Source organism: Lissotriton helveticus, chromosome 4_1 (genome assembly GCF_964261635.1).
Source record: "Lissotriton helveticus chromosome 4_1, aLisHel1.1, whole genome shotgun sequence".
NCBI classification, from domain to species: Eukaryota; Metazoa; Chordata; class Amphibia; order Caudata; family Salamandridae; genus Lissotriton; species Lissotriton helveticus.
Window position 1 is genome coordinate 569,730,240 of NC_136063.1, and position 22,492 is coordinate 569,752,731.

General features: G+C 45.4%; 1 protein-coding gene across 10 annotated transcripts in view; it reads right to left on the reverse strand.

Annotated features, from left to right (window-relative positions):
* The window catches only part of SULF1 (sulfatase 1), a 312,442-nt gene that overhangs the window by 110,351 nt on the left and 179,599 nt on the right, over positions 1–22,492 (reverse strand). For all 10 annotated transcript variants that reach the window (XR_013610526.1, XM_078687181.1, XM_078687178.1 and 7 more), the window contains one exon: positions 10,164–10,333. Coding sequence is in view for 9 of the 10 variants with exons in the window: in XM_078687181.1 (XP_078543307.1) it covers positions 10,164–10,333 (170 nt within the window). In the remaining variant the exon portion in view is untranslated. The remainder of the gene's footprint in view (positions 1–10,163; positions 10,334–22,492) is intronic.

Sequence of the window (22,492 nt, forward strand, 5' to 3'; positions counted from 1 at the left end):
TCAGGTGGGGATGTGTCAGGCGGGATCGCCGCTCGCAGTGCATGTCTGATCTGAATGTACCTGTACAGTTCTGTTTCTCTCAACTCATATTGTGTCTGTAGGGTTGCAAATGATATCACACCATCTCCCTCCCACATATCCCCCACTGTCGAAATACCGATATTATCCCACTGTTCAAAGCCCTTATAGCGCCGCAAATGGCCCAACGCCTTCGCGTCCCATAAAGGGGTAAGTTTAGTGATGATTCCGTCCCATTTCAACTTCGCCTGTGCCTTGTACCAGAGACGCACTGTGTGTTTCGTAGGCCCCGTCAGCTTCGCCGCGACACCACGGTGGTACAGTGGGGTCAGCAAACTGTTCGTTCCCAATTGTTCCCTGTCTGCCCTAAACGCCGGGTCTTCCTGCGGGGCGTGTATCCACTGGTTAATAATTTTCAGCTGGGCCGCCCAATAGTATAGTTGTATGTTGGGTAGCGCAATACCACCGTCGTACCATCCCCTGTTCAATTTTGTGTGAGCGATCCTAGCTGGTTGGCTGCCCCAGAGCAAGCCTGAGATCTGCGCCGTTATTTTCTGGAGGAAGCTATCTGGCACCAAATATGGAGCATTTTCTAGGACATAGAGGAAGCGCGGCAGGGCCATCATTTTGAAGAGTGCTGCTCTTCCTAGTAACGTCAGGGGGAGTTCTTTCCAATACTGTACATCACCACGGAGGCGGATTAAGGAGGCTGCAAGTTTAATCGTGTGAACTCCGCCTCATCCCGGGTGACATGAATCCCCAGATATTTAAAGGACGTGTGCGCCAGGGCTAGCGGACAGGAGTCCGGGAGCGGCGGGAGCGGTCCCCTCAGCTCAAAAATTATGGACTTCGCCCAGTTGATGGTGTAACCCGAGATCCGTCCATGTGCAGTACAGAGGGCCAGGAGGTTAGGAAGACTTTCTCCCAGGTCCGTGAGGTAAATGAGCATATCGTCCGCGTAGAGGGACACTCTATCTTCCCAGTGCGGAGCCCACTGAATACCTTTCAGGAGTTGTGTGGTGCGAATCGTAACTGCCAACGGTTCCAACACCAAAGCGAAAAGGAGGGGCGAAAGCGGACACCCCTGCCTAGTGCCACGGCCCAGAGAGATAATCCTAGAAGTGTGGCCATTCGCCACCACTCTTGCTATGGGGTCCCCGTATAGCATGCGTATCCAGGAGATAAAAACCGGGCCAAAACCCATGCGCGCGAGCACCGCAAAAAGATAGTTCCACTCCACCATGTCGAACGCCATCTTGGCGTCCAGTGAAAGGATCGCGGCCGGACGTTGTAGCAGAGGGATGCGTGCCACCACCCCATGTACCCTGCGGAGATTCAAAGCAGTACTACGATGTGGCATGAAGCCGGATTGGTCTGGGTGAATCAGTTGGGGTAGGCACGGCAGGAGCCTGCTCGCCAATATCTTAGCAATAACCTTGGCCTCTGGGTTCAGCAAGGAAATCGGTCTGTATGACGAGCAATCGCCGGGGGGTTTACCTGGTTTCGGTATTGCAACGATGGACGCCATCCGTTGATCCGGTGGCAGCCCACCTTTCACTCTAGATTCTTCGTACATGTGTAGTAGGGGCGTGCTCAGGAACTCGGACTCAGTCTTAAACCATTCAATGGGGATCCCGTTGGGGCCCATTGCCTTACCCGGGTGGAGGGCGCCAATAGCCAGCTGGACCTCTTCTATCGTTAGTGGCGCATCTATGTCTTTCGACGTCTCCGCCGTCAACTCCCGCAGGGGGACGTGCTCGAGGGCAATCCTGACCTCGTCCTCCCCCACCACAGTCTCAGGAGTGTACACCCCTTCAAAATAGTCCGCTAGGACTTCCACGATCTCGTCTGGGCGCGTATGAACGTTACCACGCGGGTCAGTAAGTTGAAGGATGTTACTCCCTCCCCCATGCCTCTTATCTAACCACGCCAGAAGCTTGCTGGCTTTGTCTCCGATATCGTAGACCCTGTGTTGCGTAGCCGCAATGTCCGACACCGTAATCTTCCTTAAGTGGTCAGTGAGGCGGCGCTGATGGACCTGGAGCTCATGGAGCGTGTCCTCCGAAGGGTTCGCCGCATGAGCGGTATTGGCCCTCTCAAGGTCCAACTCTAAAGCGAGGGCCTCGCGTCTGTGCACCTGTTTATGGTTCGCAATCACGGCAATGGCCTGACCCCTAAAGACGGTCTTGTACGCTTCCCATAACGTAGAGGGGGAGTCCACCGAGGAACGGTTTTCCTCAAAGTAGAGCCGCGTAGCCTTCTTCAGGTCTTTAGTGATTCGGGGAACTTTAAGATAGCCAGGGAAGATCGGGAATACCCTATGTTGTTTCGTGTGCGTGGTGGTGATTGTCAAGGTGAGTGGTGAGTGATCTGATATGCCCCGTGAGTGAATAGTCGCCTCGCCTACTGTGAGATGCCCGTTGGACAATGTAAAGAAATAATCTATCCTTGAAAGGCTGTTGTGTGTGGCCGAATAGTAGGAATATTGTCGCTTGTTAGGGTGTAGCGTGCGCCAAATGTCCACCAACCCCTGAGCATCCAAATAGGTCTGTAGCCTACTAGGCCCTTCTGCGTGCGCGCGCGCGGGGAATCGGTCAAAGGTGTCCGTGAGTGCCATGTTAAAGTCCCCTCCCACGAGAAGGTCCCCGTCAGGGAGTGTCAGTAAAAAGTTCCCAAGATCTGGCAGTGCCTCAGAGTGCAGCGCTGGTGGTATGTATACAGAAACTACGTTTATCAGTTTACCCTCCCACTGACCATGAACTGCAGCAAAGCGGCCATGAGTATCGGTGGCTGTGGACTTTACAATAAATTGGGACGATTTTTTCTGCAGGATACCCGTGCCGCGGGATCCCGAAGTAAATTCAGCGTGTACTATCATGCGGTAACCTCTCCTATCCAGGGCCTTCGTGGCCGCCCCAGTCAAGTGTGTTTCCTGCAGGAGAATGAGAGCAGGTCCCTGTCGTCTAATCCCCTGCAGTACCAATCCCCTCTTAATCCTATCTCCTAGACCTCTGACGTTCCATGACATGACAATCAACGGGTTCGGTGTGGTGCGTCTATCCATTACAGCCATAAGAAAAACAGTGAACATCCCCCGGACCCCCCCGCCGCTGGCGAGGCGTCCCGTGGAGGCCAGTGCAAGGCCGGCGGGACCATGTCCAATAAATCACACTCCCAGTGTCCCTACTAGACCAGAATGCCTCAGTTGCGGGAAACATGTCCATAGACCTATGTGTGCTTAGAACAAAAACCTGCAGGACCAACAGGACCCATGCCTCAAACTTACCCAACTCCCGGTCCACCCCCTAACCCTGCCCCCCTGCTGCACGGACTCGGAACTGCCCGCCCCCCCAACTGAGCAGAGTGCATATCCCCATCCCAAACAAGTGTACTTGCGCGTTGGGGTGAGGGACTCTCCGTCGCCGGCAGTCTCTCAGTCACACCCTCGGAGGCCCTTCACCCAGTGTCCAGTGGCGGGAAGCGCTTGCATAGCAACAAGTTCACCGGTGCAAATTGAATAACAGGTGGTCAGGGTTCCTCGATTTCTTCCCTGCCACCCTCAGCACCTCCTGAATCACCGGTGACCGGTCCATCTCCCGAGGCCCGGGAGTCCTGGCGGTGTTCTTCAGCTCGGTCTTTCTTTGGACGATTCGGCCGTCGTTGGTTCTGTCCCGGTCTCCAGCCCTCCAGCCACTCCAGCACGGATTCAGGGTTGTCGAAGAACCACGTTTTGTTCTCCGCCACCACCCGTAGTCTCGCAGGAAAGAGCATCGAATATGGCAGTTCCCTAGATCTCAGTTCTTTCTTCACTTCAAAGAATGTTCGCCGCCGACGGGCGACCTCCGCAGTGTAGTCGGGGAAGATGGCGACGGTAGCGTTTTGAAGCTTCAGAGGAGGGGAGGTTCTGGCCGCCTGTAAGACCGCGTCCCGGTCTCGGAAATTGAACAAACGTGCCACTATAGGTCGTGGGGAAGCCCCTGGTTTTGGCTGACCTCCCGGGACCCGATGTGCCCGCTCCACTGAAAAGAATTTCGACAGTCCCTTCGGCTTAAGTTCCTCCGTTATCAGGTTCTCCACAAAAAGATCCATGGCCTGTATACCTTCCGTCTCCGGCACACCTATAAGGCGGATGTTGTTGCGCCTTGAGCGTCCCTCTTGCTCATCCAGCTTCTCCCGGAGCATTTTATTGTCCTGCGCCATCCTTCCCATTTCCCGCTGAAGTTCCGAAACGTCCTCCACAAGAGACTTGGTAACCACCTCCATGTCCTTCACTTTGTCTGACATCTTGTGGAGGTCTGCCCTCAGGAGGGAGACGTCCGTGGAAATGGCGCCTACGGTAGTCTGTAGCTGGGCCAGGGCGAGCATGACATCATCCAAAGTCGCTTTTTTGCCCGTGTCGGGTGACTTTCCACCCTGCTCCTTTCCCATGGGGGAGACGGCGTGCTTGTCTGAGGCATAGCGCTCAATGCGGGTCTGCGTGGAACCACCCTTAGCGCCTCTCCCCGCCATGCCGTGAAGTGTCGCGCTTCTCGTGCCCCTGCGCCCCAGGATGCGTGGAGTGGTGGGGACCCCTTTCCAGTTCAACCCCCGCAGTGATCAGGCCTTAGCGTAGCAGTCCGGAGGGCCAGAGGCGGTCACGTAGCGCGGGGCGCTCTCCCACTCCCGCAAGGCAGATGATGGCGGACGTCCTCTCTGTCCCCGGCTCCCCAGGTCCCGGTGCCTCTAATAACTCCCTCGAAGACGGTCAGAGCGCCAGATAGCGCTTCTCCAATTACCGCTCCTCTGGTCCGCACGGGTCCTCACCTCCGAACGGCCATTTGTCTGCCAGTCGCCGGCTCCAGCACCTCGCGGGCACTTCCGGTCTTGGTCCCCGGGCCAGCTCACACTTCCTGCTGGGTCCACAACCAGGAGAGGTCCCGGCTCAGGAGACGGTGAAAGGCCGGTCCGCGGCCCCGGCGAATCTCGGGCAGCCGACGTCAGATCTCGCCGCCGCTTGTCTCAGCGCTCCCCGCCCGGTCCTGGGTTCCGGTACCTGCCTGAAGGGCTTATAGAAAGGACGGATTGTGTGTCGGATCGATGGAGAGACTGCTTCAGCCGCGGAGCTTGTCCCTTATGCTGCCGCCATGATCGGCTGCTAGCCACGCCCCCTCCTTTAGCATTTTTCAAACATGTTTATCTTTCAGGCAATGTCCTTACAATCTTTCCAATGCATTTCGGGCATTTTAGGTCATGCCCTTCATCAGGGAATCGACAATGCCTTGTTCAAAGGAGATGTTGCAATCTGGAAGAGGGGTTTAGACGTGCTCAGGTCCGTTACTTGTCTTCAATACCGTCGCTATTGAAGACAAGTAACGGACCTGAGCACGTCTAAACCCCTCTTCCAGATTGCAACATCTCCTTTGAACAAGGCATTGTCGATTCCCTGATGAAGGGCATGACCTAAAATGCCCGAAATGCATTGGAAAGATTGTAAGGACATTGCCTGAAAGATAAACATGTTTGAAAAATGCTAAAGGATAACTAAGTATGTTTGCAAACCACAAGTAAAAGTATTTAAGAAATAAAAAACACACCAACAAATCAAACAACTGAGTGGAAGTCTTTATCAAAGGAAGACAACTAATATGTGTGCCCGTAAAGGGATGAGTCTAGAGATCCTCTAGACCCACTTCTCAACTTATGCTTAAGACGCCGTTGGACCCTCGTCGCCACCTTTCGGTGCACCATAAAACCTCAACCAAACTAATCATAACTGCAGGGTAACAAATTCGCTGTGCATCTATCCAATTAATTGTATTAACTTTAACAAGTTGCCACTTTGTTGCCCAATGTTTTCAGTGACTGGTTACGATGGCACACAAGTTGCTGTCCTCGAGACAACCTTCTGCCCTTTTGGAAAGAGATGTGACTGACTCTCAGGTAGGCCTGCTGGAATGTCTGGTGTGACGTTCCCGGCTGGTTTTCCCCCCTTCCGTTTGGTCTCCGTGTTGGGGTACCCCCTTCTCATGCCTCTGAATTGCAAGGCCCCCATGGACCTTGCAGACTCATTCTCCTTTTTGAACTGGGTGAGTTTTTCATCCACCGGTGCCCCGAACAGTGTTTTTCCATTAAATGGGGTGCTCAGAATGTTGTTCTGTACTTCCGTCTTTAAGCCTGAGATCCTCAGCCAGGCATGCCTTCTTTCTGTGACCCCGATCATCATGAGCCTGCTGGATGTGTCCGCCCCATCCAAGGCTGATTTCAGGCATGAATTTGCTATATTCTTGCCTTCCTCCACCAGGTGTGACGCTCTTTGTTGGTATTGCTCCGGGAGGTGTTTGAGTAGCTGTCCGACCTCGTCCCAATGCTGGTATGCATGTTTGTTTAGTAGGGCACTAGAGTTTGCAATGCGCCAGTGTACCGCGGCATTCCTCTCTACTTTTCTCCCAGTTAGGTTCATCCTCCTACTTTTTTTTCTGGTGGTGGGCCTGAGGTTGTTGGGACGTTTGCCCTTTTCCTGGCTGTTGCCGCAATAATGGATTTGGCTGTGACGAATCCTTGGATGTAAGGGGTGTCCTTAGAGGAGTGCTTGTATTTCTTCTCCGTCCTAGGTGTGACAGACCTGCAGTTCACTGGGTCCTTGAATGCCTCCCTCCCTTGGTCCAAGACACTGGGAAGCATGGGGACGAATTGAGTCCTTGTTTGAGTGGGCAGCAGGGTCTCTAAGAGGAAGCATGCCTTTGGTTTTAATTCCTCCAGTTTGACTCCGTAAGCCGTTGCTGCGTTCCTGACGACCATGTTGCGGACCCCAATGTCATCTGGCGGTGAAGGCCTCGAAGGGTACGTCTCCACGGGTTCTTCTGGGCTTTCGGGGTCGAGGTCCTGCCCTCTAGGTCCTGTGCCACCGACGATGCCGAGCCGAAACTCGTCTGCTGGTCAGCGTCGCCTTCTTCATCGTAGTATAGGCCCTCTTCCTCTAAGTGTTCCTGGGGCTCTGGAGTTTTCGGCAGTTCTTTGGCGTCGAACTCCTCTTCCTCCTCTATCTCGACGATCGTCGGCAGTTTCGACGGAATCGTGAATCTTTTCATTTTTTCGCCAAACTCTCTTTTCCTTTGCAGGATGTTATCCATTTCAGCCTTCTCTTCTTTCTCTCCATCTCGGTGGCCTGTTCGGCATCGAGTGTTTCGGCCGACCTCTTCGACGTAGTCGTCGACGTCGAAGCAGCCTTCGGGTCCTTCTCCTTCAAGTCGAGCAGTCCTTTTCTGGGACGTGCTACGACGACCATGGCTTTTTGCCAGCTTTCACCGTCTGGGAGTCCTTTTCGAAGGATCCACTGGGCTGTTTGTCCCTGGGTGCAGCTGCGGCCATCGAGATTTTCGGCGCCAGTGCTCCCTTCGTGGACTTAGACTCTGTCTTTCGAGAGTTTGACTCAGGTTTTCGAGAGTCTGTCGGGGTTTTAGGGGTCGACGTCTCTCCTACCTCTTTTGTAGTTTTCTTATCGGTCTCTACGACCGTGAAGTCATCTGGTCCCTCGGCGATGTTGTCCTCTTCGTCACTGGCAAGGTCCAAGTCCCGAAGCGACAGAGGTTGGCCTTTTCCTTGCATGCTGTGGTTGGCTACCCTCTGCCTCTCTCTAATCCTGAGAGTCTTCGGGGTGAAGATTGAGTAGGCGTTACAATCCTTGCTTTCGTGGTCGACCGGCAGACAGAGGTTGCAAACCGGGTGCTTGTCCATCCGCGCGTATTTGTGGTGGCAATTGCAGCAGTATTTGAACGGGGTCTTGACCATTCCTGCGCTCAGGGGGCCCCCTGTGTGCCCATTCTACTTTGGACGTCGAAGTCTTCGATGTTCTCCTCCTTCTTCGTCGTCCCGGCTCAGTGGTCTTGTTCCTGGATGTATTCTCTAATCTTTTCGGTCGATTTCAGTCTTTTCCTTCTTCTTTTCTCCCAAATCTCTGGAACCTCTGGGTGACGATTCAGACCCAACGGTGGAAAAAATAATCTGAAGATGGCGCCCTAAGTTGGGAGCTTCCGCAGGAAGTGTGCCGACGTCACAGGAAGGACACCAGAAGGTGGGACGTAGACGCCCACCTGGGCTACAAAAAAAAGAGAAAAAAGACTACGATTCCAGACCGCGGAATAATGCACAGCATAGTGAATCCAGAAAGATTCACGCTGCAAAACTGGCATAAAAGTGGCAACCCGGCACCCAGCCCTCAGATCACATCTGTCATGGAGAGAGGATCGAAGAACTGCGGTGTAGTTCCCTTGACCCAGCAAAGAGAAGTTGCACTGAAGACTGGACTGCACCTACTGTAACTTGGGCAAGCAAAGAAAGGACTGTGCCTACGGTGTCCTGCTCAAGGAAAAGCCATCCCTGAATCTCAGGTAGAGAAGGTGACTCCAAGAGTCAGTTGGCTGACTCCCTGTTACAGCCTCATGGCCATAAAACAGGAAAAGCGTGCTCCTCTGAGATTCCAACCCCGAAGTCTGTTGTTGCTGAAAGCCACGGTGCAGCTTGAGAGAAGGAGTTCCAACCCTCAAAAGTTGCACCAGAGTCTGCTGGATCCAGGGAATCACCAGAGTGCAGTTTGGTCCCCAAGTAAGGAAGTTACTGCCAGTTAAAGCGAAACCACTGGTTTCACAGTAACTGGAGAGCAGTAGACCAGTGGCAACTGTTTCTGACTGGACTTTACCTGGACTTCAAGGGACAGACTCCTGAGGCCAAATTCGAACCTTCGTGTTTCTGTATAAAGTAGTGGCCACAGAAAGACCCTGACACCGACTCAGCATTCTTGAGCATCTTGAGAATCCTGAATCCCTTGCATCAGGATAACTTTATTGATTGCTATGGCAGTTCACCCATTGACCATGGAACTAGGCTGAAGACTGTTTTAACTAAAAGGGAACTGTTGAACTGGACCTTATGGGTTCCTGTGAGTGGATGCGTCGGACTTTGTCCTCACAAGAGTGCTATTATAGCCATTTTCAAATCACTAGTTGCGGCTAATCCTAAAATGTGAGTTGCTGTGGATTACAATGGTTTCCTCGTATTCAACTGTTTTGATACTCCTTAATGCTCTACATATGTTTTGTTGATAAATCCTGTCTGCCCTGAGCCATAGGTACCCAGAACTGCGCTAAGGTTTTTCAAACGAGCCTTACTGGTCTTGTAACGAAATTGTGTCCTTATTGCACAGTGAGGCCGCAAAACCACGCCATATAATAAACCACTTTCCTCACAACAGGTGACTAGGTACATCACAAGTTACCCATAGTAAAATAATTATACACAGGCTTTTTTTTACAGGGATTGCAGAATTCCATGTATTATATGGAGTATAAAAAAGTCACTTTATATTATATTAAAAAAGCGCACACGAAAACTTGTTTTCTGGGGAGTTCAACATTGTAATTAAATTCTTCACTACTGCATATTTCCAGTGCCCCTGTGCATAGGGAACACTAATTAACAGAAGTATTTCACTGCCACTGAGTATCACTTTGGATTTAGAGTATGAAATTGGGTTATTTACTAGTTTTGGTCCAGAAGAGAATCCCATCTGCCCTGTTGACAGGCCCCAGAAACCCAAACTATGACCATCACAGGACTGAGCACTGGACATGTTTTTTTTAAATGTATTTATTTATTTAGTGTTTTATAGAGCGCAAACCAGACCCGTGAGGGTATCAGAGTGCTTTACAGTAGTATCAGGTGGGATACAGAACAAAGGGGGGAGGAGAGTCCGGGGATAAGGGAACAAATAGAAACAGTATATGGTAAAACAAAACAGTCATAATATTCGACTACGATATGGGATAGGAGCAACGATGCAATAAACTAGAAAACTGATCTCTCCTACCGGTGCAAAGAATATTCAAGCATGTCCTTTCCCAGGAAGGAATCATACCCAACTTGGGGGCACAACCCCTTTTTCAGTGTAAGCACGTGATTGAACATTACCTGAAAGTGGCACCTCTACACCAGCTTTTTTTTAAACTGCTGAATGGCACATTTCATTGCACAGTACAAATACTGTCAAAGATGCGTTGTTTTGAGGCAGCCGGTGGGATAACCAGCTAGAAGTCCCGATTCAGCACTACAATAATATTTCCAAAGCAAAAACAAAGGCAGCAGAGTTTAGCCAATATTTTAGTTTTACTTACATGTGCTGAGAAGCATTTGGGAAGAGCTCAGAGAACTGAGGAGCAGAATCCTCCGGGCCGTGGGGAGCAGCGTGGCTGATGACCATCATGATGGGTCGGTGGGGGTACATTTTCTTTGAAAGTTTGAAGTAGCTGATACTGTCATTTGTGATCAGGTCCGTGAAGTAGTCCTGCAACACAGGTGTATGGAAAGCTTAGGTTTATGGTAAACGGTAGTAATAGCAAGTTGTTTTTACATAAAGCACTGTGTACTGGATTCTCCCTGACTCAAATGTCCATAAACAACAGATGTTACCATTATCCAGTACAATCGTGTTCACCTTACCTACCTTGGAAGTACAGAAGGCTAATTCGACCTTGCATGATTCAAACCTATGACTACCGCTCTCTATATTAGCCTGTGACGAGCATTTAACTCACTGAGCTACCCTGCTGGCTCAAGATATTTGGTATGAATCTTCAAATTTTATTTTTTTCATGGTTCTATTCCCAGGTGTACACAAATACACAGTGCAGTACAAGAAGCTTAAAACAGCTTATTGGTTTCTGTTGAGGCAGAATTCGAAAGAATTCGCTTTCTTTTGTTTTCAAGAGCAGATCAAACCATCAGATCTCTTGTGCTGTGTTCACTAGACAAAATAATCCCCTCCCCCCAAGAGCTGCACAGGGAGTAACTGCACTGCGTCCATCTTTCAGGCATAATACTAAATAAAATAAACCTCAACGCAAGAGGACTTTAATATAGCACAAGTTATGCATCTCAGTGGGCGCACAAACCTCGGACTACTGAGGTCTTTTATGACCTTCTGTACTAGCATTAAGCTATTTCATCTGTAAACCAGTGTGGACGTACCAACAAGCAAAGTGAAGCTACCACCCAAACAATGTCCATGGGTAAGTGTTTAGAAACCTTACTTGACATGTTTCACCCTCCTCGAACCAGCTCAGAGGCAAAAGGTATGCATTTTATACACTGGCATCCTATAGGCAAGAAGCATGCAGAGGAGGTAGCAGGGGACCCTGTCAGTACAGGTAATGAAGTGGATCCTCAAAAACGACACCTCACATGACTAATAATACAACTATTCATAAGGTTACAGAAATGTCTTCACGTATGTACTTAAACCATCACCATTCCCCTATGATGCACTAACCTCTTCTCAAGGGGTGGTAAGGGTAACTTCATCCTTAATCAAAACCTCCATACTCTTTTTGAAGCTGATTCCTGCACCATCACGTTCACTCTCATGGTGATGAGAAATCCTCAGAATAAAACATTTGTAGCATCCCTAGAAATGCTTCGGAATAGACTCAATAGTAAGGAGCATAATACGCACGGGTGGGATTTGGAGAGGGCGATCATCTGTGCCCATTATTTGAGAACCCTCTGATCAATAACCGTTTCAATGCTCGTAGGGCTAAAATACCAGGGTAAAGAGACCCTTTCAGTTTTCAGAGGCTCAACCTATGTCAGTATTTAAGAGTCCCCAATGGTAATCCTGTCCTAGTTTTACAATACTTAGCGGAAAAATATCCGTTGCTGTCATCTACTGCACTTTTCCTTGAATTATGCGGAATGCTGGAGCCAAGGTATTCTCCTTTGTAGGAGATTCCTTTGCATCCCTGGAATGTTGAGGTCGATCCTAATAAACAGGTGTGTGTATTTGTGTGGGTTTGTGTCTGCATGAGCGCTCTGTATCTTTGTGTATAACACTTGTGCCTGATTTTGTTGTGCGGAGCTTATGCGACAACTGTTTAAGATGTGTCCCCTTTCTGTAACCAGGCTACTTGCAGCAGGTTGTGGGCTATGCCATAGAGCTCTCGTCAGTAGTGTGGGGGCGGGTGTTTTGAGGCTGGCCCGCCAGCCCTTGCAAGTATGCAGAAATGATGCACGTGTGTGCTGTTGATAGGTTTACTATTGATCTGTTTTGTTTGTATGTTGGTGCCTTTGAATTATTTGATGTTATTCACACAGATTTTCTGAATTTTTGACATTTAGGGGCATGGGTCTTCGTAAATGGTGTCCTGTGGATTTTCCATCCAATGAGTGACAATTGTGCCTGTGAAGCAGCATTTTCTCAATTTATAAGGGCTTCTTATGCCAAAGTTGGAATTTACAACAGTTTCCGTAAAGAGAACTAGAGTTAATGTAAATTAGATCAAATGGTGAGAGAAAGACCTCCTCACGCCACAAGGTGAAATGTTCTGCAGGACGACGGATACGTGCTGCAGTAGACAAATAAATATTTTAAGCTAATAGCCTCAAGAACATGCAAAGGTGTAGGGATACACACCTACTTTTACAGTAAATTCCAACCGTTTACCTTGGTTTATGCTGAGATTCTACATAATTGCATTCCCAGGATTTGTCTGCATAAACTGACATGCTTTGGAATCACATGCTTACATTACAAAAGTAATGTTTCTAACAGGGTGCGAGTGGCTCAAAATAGGAAACGGTCCACATCTATATATGGTGAATTTCCCACAGTATTTTATTCACTTTGTTGGAACGGTAGTAGTTGAAATGAAAGCTCTAATTTGAGCTATATGAACTCCCAGTCCAGGTACAAAGTGTGCAGGATGAAAGAGGCAAAGGATTAAAGCATCAATAAAGAAAGATTCAAAATATAAATGAAAGCACCTGCCCTCTCTGAACAATCACTTGAGGCCTGGGGGTCCCGTGCAGGGTTCATTGAAGGATTTCAGAGGCTATGCGAGCAATTGCAAGGACTTCCAGGCATGACTAATCACATGCTGGGGATTCAGGCCCAGTAACAGCTGCAAAAACAGTGCCTAAGGGATAGTCGTTCTGCAATGGCTTTGTAAGGACAAGCCAAGCAGCTGTGACCTTCATTCCTCAAGCATGGACTTCCTGAGTGTATCTGGACGTTGCACCTTTCTTCTCTGCTTACATAATTCGCTGCTGCAGGTTCAAAGTCCCCTTTTTCACCGCTATACTCTAGTTGACTTTTTCCAGATACCAATTTTCTAATCTCTCGCGAAAGACTTAAAATTATAACTAGTTTACAAAAAAAAATACCCATTTATGTGTCCAAGATTTGTAGCCTGAATATTTTTTTAACCGCTTTGTTTGCATGGATGGTAATCACTTTGGCATACAATTCAATCATTTTGGAAATTATGAATACTATAGGTACTCAACTCGCGAGCACATGTAGTTACATTTCCTAGCAGAGTAGACTTGACATAGAAGTGTAAGGGATTGGACTCAAACATACATTTATACAGGGTCCTATTCAAAGGCTTGAAGAAAGTCATACGTTGAAGTTACATATATGTATACTAACAACGCACCCACTTATCACTGAGGAAATCTATAGGTATAGTGTAAGAAGACCTGAATTATCTTAGTCTGCTAACGCAAAGCACACCTCACTGAAAAAAATAGGAGTTACATTGCCTTTCAGAATTATTAGTGATGTAGGAAATCCCTTACACTCAAAACAAATAGGGTTTCTAAACTGCATGGACAGGACAGTAAATGCTTTGCCACTTGCTTAGTTAAACTTTTTGGACTGTAGTAATGGTGTAAGACAGAAGCATAATATGCTTTGGGAACAATATAAATATATTTTTCTATAATGAGCTATGTGACATGAAGGCCGTGTAGAGGGGAGCAATGATCCCTTCCATTCCTTTTCTGCAGCAGGTGACCTGCTCGCTCATCACTTTTTAAAGGTCTTACAGAAAGATAGAAGTAATTTTAGGAGTTCTACTATTAGAAGACCAAAGCATTGACACCAACATTATGAGGAACTATGGTAAAAACTGTCTGAAGGTTGAAAAAAAACGACTGAGACTGAGGCAAGATGCAGGGTGAGAGGACCATGGGAGTAAAACTAAAGTCTCATTGCTGACAGAAAAGGGCCTGCCAAATGTAGCAGTGGTATATTCGTAGTTCCTGTAATCTGCATACGTGGCTATAATGTGGCACAAAAATGTAAGACATTTGCACAGCTGCCTTGACTCAACTTCAGTGAGTGTAATAAACAACTGATAAATATTACAGGTTTTTTTTAAACTCGAAATATTTATTGATTCATTAAAAGGGCCTTTCCCACAGCTTTGTAAATATAACACAGGTCTAAGGAAGCCATGCTTAAAGAAATAGAAATAGAAAGAGAAATAACTCACACTTTTAGGGTGAGCTCCAAAACTAGAGGGAACAGAAACTGGTAGGCAAATAGTCGAAAATTGACTTAAAACTGTAATACAATGTATAATGTAATTTTTGTTACATACATGCAAAACAGTCAAGCAGGTTCTCCCTTATTAAATACTTGTACTTCTGTATATGAATTAGGACACTTTATCTGCCATATTGAAAATAGAACTCAGTGAAAATTATGCAGCTCTTCAGGGTGATAGAAGTGAAACCACATTACTCCATAACTGGATGGACATCAATTAGATTCCCTTGACAGTGAAGCACATTAAAAAAAACTAATTCAAACAGGCTCAAATAACAAACGACTGACCAATTTAAAGCACATATTGAACTTCGATCACATATTGAACTAAGCAAATACAGTCAGGTCTCAAGATTCTATAACACTTAATTTGATTGATAAATATTCTGTTAATGGAATTTGTATAGAACCTCCACAATTTATATGTCACTATTGCCTTGTCTTGATCTGTCCATCCTTTGTATACTTCTGGTCATCCCATCAATAAGATGTGTGTGCTAATGTTGAAGTAAAATGAGTTTCGTTTAAAAAGGATAACTTTCTTTGAAGCAATTTTGCGTTTTCTGCATTATTAGCCCAGATGTTTCGCCTTTTTCTGGACCATGCTAATCAGTGTTAGCATGTGCTTTGGCCCAAAAACAGTATTGTTAATATGGTTTTCACCCAACTGGTCTATTTATCGGTCTTGTCATGTCATGAATATTAAATATGAGGGCTACAGTGTGTATTTATACCACCTACTATGGGACAAACGTATATGTCTCCAAAAAGCACCACTATGTTCTAGATAGGTTGCAATTTAGATGCCCTGCAGTGACAGGGTAGAGAAAAGTGCATTTGCCATGTAACAATGGCCTATGTTTACATATTCATAAGTGATGGTGTGAATTTTATCATTTTGCAAATTAAACGCAGTATAGCTGAAAAGAGCAAAATGTAATGCTAAATAGCACGTATATAATAAATAAAAATTTGTAGGTAGTAATCATATCATACTTAAGCACTGCAAGGACACAATTTAAATAACATAATGTAGTGGCGTAAGACAGCTTGATTACTGATGCCATATGAAATATTGATATTACACGTTAGGGATGTTTTTGCATTAAACTGTTGTCTTGCACAAGATGTTTCCACTACAGATGCTGTAACTTTCCAGAAGCCCTGTGTTGGCTAGTTAATAGGCATTTGTGATCTATTAGACAACTGATAATGAGGTTCTCACTGGGAGGAGTGTAGAAATGAAGAAGATCCAGTAGAGGTAGGTGGTCCAGAATTCTTTATTTTAGTAAGATGGTACAGCGACACCGGAGATAGCTTCCTCTGCTCCCACCATCTATCGTTCTACTAACGTATCCACCCAACCACACATTCAACCACAAACATTCCACATACCCCATACATTCTATATACCTCACGCTCGCACGCTCACACAACACTCACAAGCCAATACCACAAGGAGGAGATGCCAGGAAATGCGACTCATGGTAAAAACTGCCTGAAACACAAGATGTGCCTAGTGTATCATTCAAAGGACTGAAAATATGTGCTTCATTGTGAAGATGAGTGAAACTAGAGACTTTACCTGCGCTATGAGTTTGCTGAGGATTCATTGGTTGTTGAATACAGTGCTACCAAAAAAGTGTGGCATATTTATAGTAGTGTGTGTTTCTTATTTTGGTGGCAGAGCAGATCCTTCAGAAGAGACCCCTCTGAGCCATTCCCTTTTAGGTACGCCTGCTCATTTACAATTGAGAATTTTTCCCAGCTTTTCCCAATTTCTATTGCTTAAGTGCTAAGGCTTCTTGCCTGTGCATTTCTCTTTCTCTCATCTGAACCTTTGCTTTGGGGTTTTGGATCTGGCACCTTACCTTGCTCATTGAAGACACTGACCTCAAATGCATAAACCTCTATTTATTTAGATTAGGAATTTCCTGATGGAACACACTTGCTGTATATTCTCTATTTTATTTGTAATCCTTACTATGGTGGTATTTTATCTTATTGTGAAATATCGACTAATGTACTATTTTAATTTTTCAATGAGTATGACTAAATATTGATGTTTACTCATTAAATAAATTGATTTGAATTAATCTGTTAATAAACCCTTTTAACTCACATCAACTCTCTTTATTAATTCATGTGAAGCCCCAATTGGACTGCACTATTTATGGTGTTTGAAGTAAATGATTCCTCCTTCTCAATTCTCATTGTCAACAAAATAAGGTCCATACGACCAATGGCGAGGGCTATTTAATGATTATACTCGAAGAATGAGATAATGAGATACAAGAATCCCCCACTCCGGCAAGTGATAGCATAGGACGGCTAATGTCACAGGAGAAAAGGAGCAAATTTAAAATTAATTGTCCAAGTTTTGAATTGCTCATGTCCTTAAGATTCATAGCTTGAACTTAATGACTGAAGGAGTTTGCAGTTCCAAAGGCATTTTGCAGTGATGATGGTGTGAGTATCAATAGGGTTGTGCATCGTAATTGTCTATGTTGAGCTCACGTTATTGTGTTGAAGTTATGTGTTTTGCGTTTTGGTAATGTCTATGGTTTAGTTACGAAGATTTGCATACACTTTTGATGCTGAGCAGTTGAAGTTGTTATCAGTACAAGATCCAGGGATAAATAAGAGACATTGTGGTATTACTCGTCTGCTAAGGTTTTGTGGTGTCGGCTCGTGAGGTGTCATCAACCGCACAATTGAGATAGGGACCATAACAAATTGTTGTGATTGTACTAATAGTAAATGGTGTTAGTGGAACCTACTGCGCAAAGGGGAAAGTATATTATTCAGGGTGATTTCCCGCTGGTAGAGATTTAATTTGTGTGTGCGGAAGTTGGAAGGTGATATTGTCGATTATTTCTTGAATGAGCAAACTACTTTGAATTCTTTAGTGGAAGAGTTGTTTATTATGCTCGCTTAAAGTTGTGAAATTTAGTGTGCAAAAAGCTTGCAAAGGAAGGTGAATCACGGACATATAGTGAGAATGGTATCAGATAGTACTGTGCAGGGATAGGTCAATCGGTGCGCAGTGTCACTATGAGATTGATTGGTGAGGCAGCAGGTGTAATATTGTGATTGGTTTACAAAGGAAAGACTGCATTGTGACTGGAAGAGAATATTGATTTGTACTGAACTGTGATTTTAACAAAATAATTTAATTGAATTTTGCTCATTTATTGTTGAATCGTTGTAATCATGAAATGTTTCAAGGCCATAAATATTTCATGAATAAGGATGTGGGATTCCCTGTTCGTGAGAATGAGGAGGCTCCTCCAGAAGGTACGACAGGTCATTATAAGGCAACAGATTTAGGGCTCTCACACACTCAGAAGGGAAGAAGCTAAATGTCTCTACTCTGGCCTTCCCATATCACATAACTAACACAGATGGAGGAGTAGCTAATAGCGAATAGTGAACCAAAGGTGGCACATGCTCTGTGAAAAATACTGCCCTCACTCACAAAATTGTGACATGCTTCATCATTTGGCTAGCTTACAATACACCCCTTACAATAAAACCCTGCGCAGATCAACATAGGGAGGAGCAAAGGGAGGGGAAGTCAATACAAACATGAAAAATATATATATCAATATGTGTTGGGATCACCGAAAGAAAAGTGCAGTAAAGGTTATAACTAGCTCGGTGTTGTCTCTTTTCAACAATTTATTCCTGGATACACCGGCTAGCTCTAAAAATGTGAAGGATGGTGGTTATAGGAGAGATTCGAGAGTTCCTTCACCTCTCCTTACTGCCAAAGTGTCGACATGTTTCTGCTGTGTTTCAAGTGCCCACAGTGCTGGGTCACACCGGCATTCGTAGGACCAATCGGATCCCAAATACGTGTTTATCCTCTGTACCAGGGCTGGGTTTCCTTGGAATCTGTTACGTCCAAGGGGAGGTACCCCAAGTAACGCACACTCGATTATCGAGTTTCATCAAAACAATGCTAAAACTGGCAAGTAAATGGGAGAGACCCCCTGTAGTCAAACTTTCATCAAGGTAGGTGCTCTGCCCGGAAAATGAACAATTGTCGCCGCGAAGGCTCCATACATGTTTGGGGCTTCTTCGATGGCACAAGATCACCGAAAAGGAGGGAGCATTAAGATTTCCACAATATGGTATGTTTGGCCTAAAGGTTATTGACAATTTAAAAGAAAAATTATATGAACTGAAACTACCTCTTAGACCCGCACAGCATGAAGCATTAAATACATGGGAACATGCAGCTCATACCAATGAGAAAGAAAGGCATCAGAATAGAGCATGAGAGCAGTGTATCATTATGCTGATTCTAAATGTGATGAAAAACAACGCGATGGAGAAGTGTGTAGTTGAGAGAGCTAAAATGTATCCTACATTGACAACACAAAAGCCTAAAAAGAATCAAAAGCAGGGAAATGAAGATGAAGCGACTGCAAAAAAAAAAAAACGATACTGATGGTGACTCTGGAAATGATTTTAGATGCTCTGTTGTCCTTACGTTAATCAACTCATGTTGCTCCATTGTCCAGTCCAAACAATATTGCGCATATCGCATGTTCTCCTTACAAACTGCATTACAGCCTATGTGGAGAACATGCACATGCCCCCAGTCAGCGTCTGAGCGCTGAAACACAGCACTCAGACTAATCACAATGCTGCTAATGCAGCCTTGTGATTGGCTGACTGGTCGTCTGGGTGTGCTTCCGGGAAGGCCGAGTGAGGGAGGACTAAGGAGGTGAAGAAGCGGCAAGAAGGTAAGTGTTATTTTATTCTTTTATTCCCCCTTGCCCCACGTCCTCCTCTCCTCCCGCCCCGTCCCCCTACCGCCCGTGTTTTTAGCCCAAATTAAGCTGGCTCAGAAAGGTTTTCAAAATCAGCTGTATGTAGGAAATGTCGGTGGAATATAATGTGTTGGTTTCCAGAATGAAGGTCAAATGGTGGAGTTTGTGTTCCACAGATAAATCGTCAAGGAATTCCAGTTGATCTAAATTCAGAAGTAAATATTGCGACGTTGAAGAGGTTGACCCCTTGTCATTATTGCAACAGGCTCAGGCATTGGGAGAGGGAGTGTAGACAGAATCCTAACCAAGTAAGTAGTGATGGGGAAGAGTGAATTCTACTCAAGTGTAGAATTCTCCAGTTCAGGTACCAGTTTAACTAATAGAAACACCAAATCAGTCATAAGTCCCTATGATGCAGGTCCCACAAACTGCAATGGCCCCAAAAAGCATGGCTAATTTAATGTGAATCAAGCATCAAATGCGAACCCAAATCCTTTCCAGAATCAGAACCCAGTTCTACAATTTCCTATCTTTGAGAACAAGCGCTTTGAATCCAACAATTCGCAATGAGGATGCCTGAGGGATGAGGAAGATTGCATACTTGACGCAGTCTTGGAGGTAGACCAGAGTGGTCCATTTGTCGGAGGTGAGGTAAATGGTCACCAAGTATCATTTTTGATTGACGCTGGTTCTACCAGTTCCACTATTCGAACAGTGGAACCTCCTGAGCTACCCTCTTGGGAAAGAAGATTCAAGTTGTAGGTGTCACAAATAAGCAAATAACTAACCTTGTTTCAAAGATCGTTCCTGTAAAAATAGACTCATTTGAAGAAGATCACCAGTTTGTTGTGTGTGACTCAAGTCCTGTAAATCTGTTAGGAAGGGATCCCTTGAGTAAATTAAATTGCACTATTTACTGTACACCAGATGATGTTCCAAACACATGATGAAGATGTTGAATTTAAAATGGTCAGCTAAGGAACAGCTGTTGCATTGTTCCCTGTAAGAACGGGAGAGGATTTACTTCCCGATTTAAGAGATGCTGTAAAACCCAAAGTATTAGACTTTTCAGGAAAATACACCATCTCATTAAGGGTTTTGAACAAGGCCGAATAATGATGAAACGAAATGCAGAATTTCCAAGAACGCCACCATACAATGTTACACCTGGGACACTGACTATAATCACTCCGGTGACTGAACCGGTGTTAATACAAGGACTATTGAGAGAAATAGTTGGTAGTCCTTGCAACTTGCTGATTATGGGCTTGCAGAAACCTAACAGGTCGTATAGCATCTTACAGGATTTACAAAAAATGTAAATAGTTGTTCTGTGGTACCAAATATTTCTACAATATTATTTCAGATTCCCTGTGATGCAGAATGGTTCACCATTGTCAATGTCTGCCAGGCCTTTTTTCTATCACATTACATGAGGAAAGCCAGTTTCTGTGCTCATTTAGATTTCAAAATAGAGTTTTGGCATGGTGCCAAGTCCCACAAGGGTAGTCCTTCGATCTTCAATCAGATTTTGAAAAATGATGTTGGGACTTTTCAAATGCCTTGCAACTCAATTCTTGTACACACTGATGACCTATTTGAAACCTCAAGTACACAAGAAGCTTGCAAAGAGGATGACTTTCCTTTGCTGAATCATGTGGCTGAAAACGGACATTAAGTGTCCCCAAGTAATTGTGATGCTGTCAAAAAGAGGTTCTGTATTTAGGATAGCTCATTGAAAAAGGAACAAGGAAGATGTCACAAGAGAAAATGCCAGCAATCTTGACATTAATTCCACCTAAAAGCGACAGAGAAGTCAGGATGTTTCTGGGACTGGTGGGCTACTGTAGACAGTGGATACCCAATTGGATACAAGATGTGCCTGATCCACTTCCATTGGACAATGATTGTTTAAAAGCATTCCTAGAGCTGAGAGAAAGTTTTTGTTGTGCCCCGGCACTAGGAAGGTCTCATTACAATAAAATGTTCACTTTGTTTTGCAAGGAGTGGGAAGGCTGCACTCTCTCTGTGCTTACTCTATTGCATGGAGACTCTCGAAGATCTGTGGCATATTTTTCTACTACCCATGATCCTGTTGCCACAAGACTGCCTGGCTGCCTTAAAGCTTTTGTGGAGGTTGATGTCAGTATTGAGAGAAGCAAGAGCATAGTTATGGGACATCCTCTTATAGGGATGGTCCCTCACTCTGAGGAGATCTTGCTCACTCAAACAACAACACAATTTCTGACTTACAGCAGACTTGCAAAATATGAACGATTGATTCTTGCAGTTGAAAAGGTTATCCTTAAGCAATGTCAAACTCTTAATCCAGCTACACTGTTACCATTACCTGAACATGAAATTGATGGGAAGGTGGTTGAGCAGGATTGTCTCGATGTCACGGCTATGTAATCTTTGCTAATAGCTCAGGCGTAAAAGATAACAAAGAGAATTTGAGAGCAGCTTATGCTGTCTGTACAATTCAGAAGTGGTGGAAGCCTCCGGCTTGGAAGTGTTAAAAGTGGCAGAACTGGTCGCCCTTACCAGAGCAGGCTCTCTTTCAGAGCAATTGCATGTGACAATATTTACTGATAGTCAGTATGGCTTTGGTGTGATCCATGATTCTGGACAGTTATGGTCACAAAGGGGTCTTATGACTTTGTCAGGATTCTCTATCCAGAATAAAGAATATGTAATGAGACTGTTGGAAGCATTACAATTGCCACAAGAAATTGCAGTAGTTAAATGCGCAGTCCAGAGGAGCGGAATTTATTATGCGACTGTAGGAAACAAATATGCTGATGAAGTTGCTCAGTATTGTGTGATTATGGCATACATATTTAACTGAGAATATGCAAATGAATCTGATGAGAACACAACCTTTTCAATGCTGTTGTCAATATAGAAAAAAACAGCACATATTAAGGTTTGTATGCTCTCACCATGAAATAAACATCAAAAGCTATTTCAAGGAGTGGTAACTGCGTGATTCTTCCCTGAAGGATTAAAATCTTTATTTCCTGTTAATGCCAAGAAAAAAGCTAGAAATGTTTCCAGATATATTTCCCACTTACATTTCCGAACTGGATTTAAAGGCAATTTTTCCTAAAGAGAAAAGTAACTCTGTTAAACGCACTTTAACAGGCCTAACACCTGTACTACCACTCATAAGACCTCCAGAACTAGTAAGCACAACCTTGGATGGGGAAGTTAAAAACCATGACACAAAATTGAATGCCTGCCAAGGATACAAAGAAGGAGAGGGAGGTGTCAAGTGCTGGGAATATAACAAGGATTAGCTAGCTGGAAGTGGACAGAAACAGAAGGCAGAACG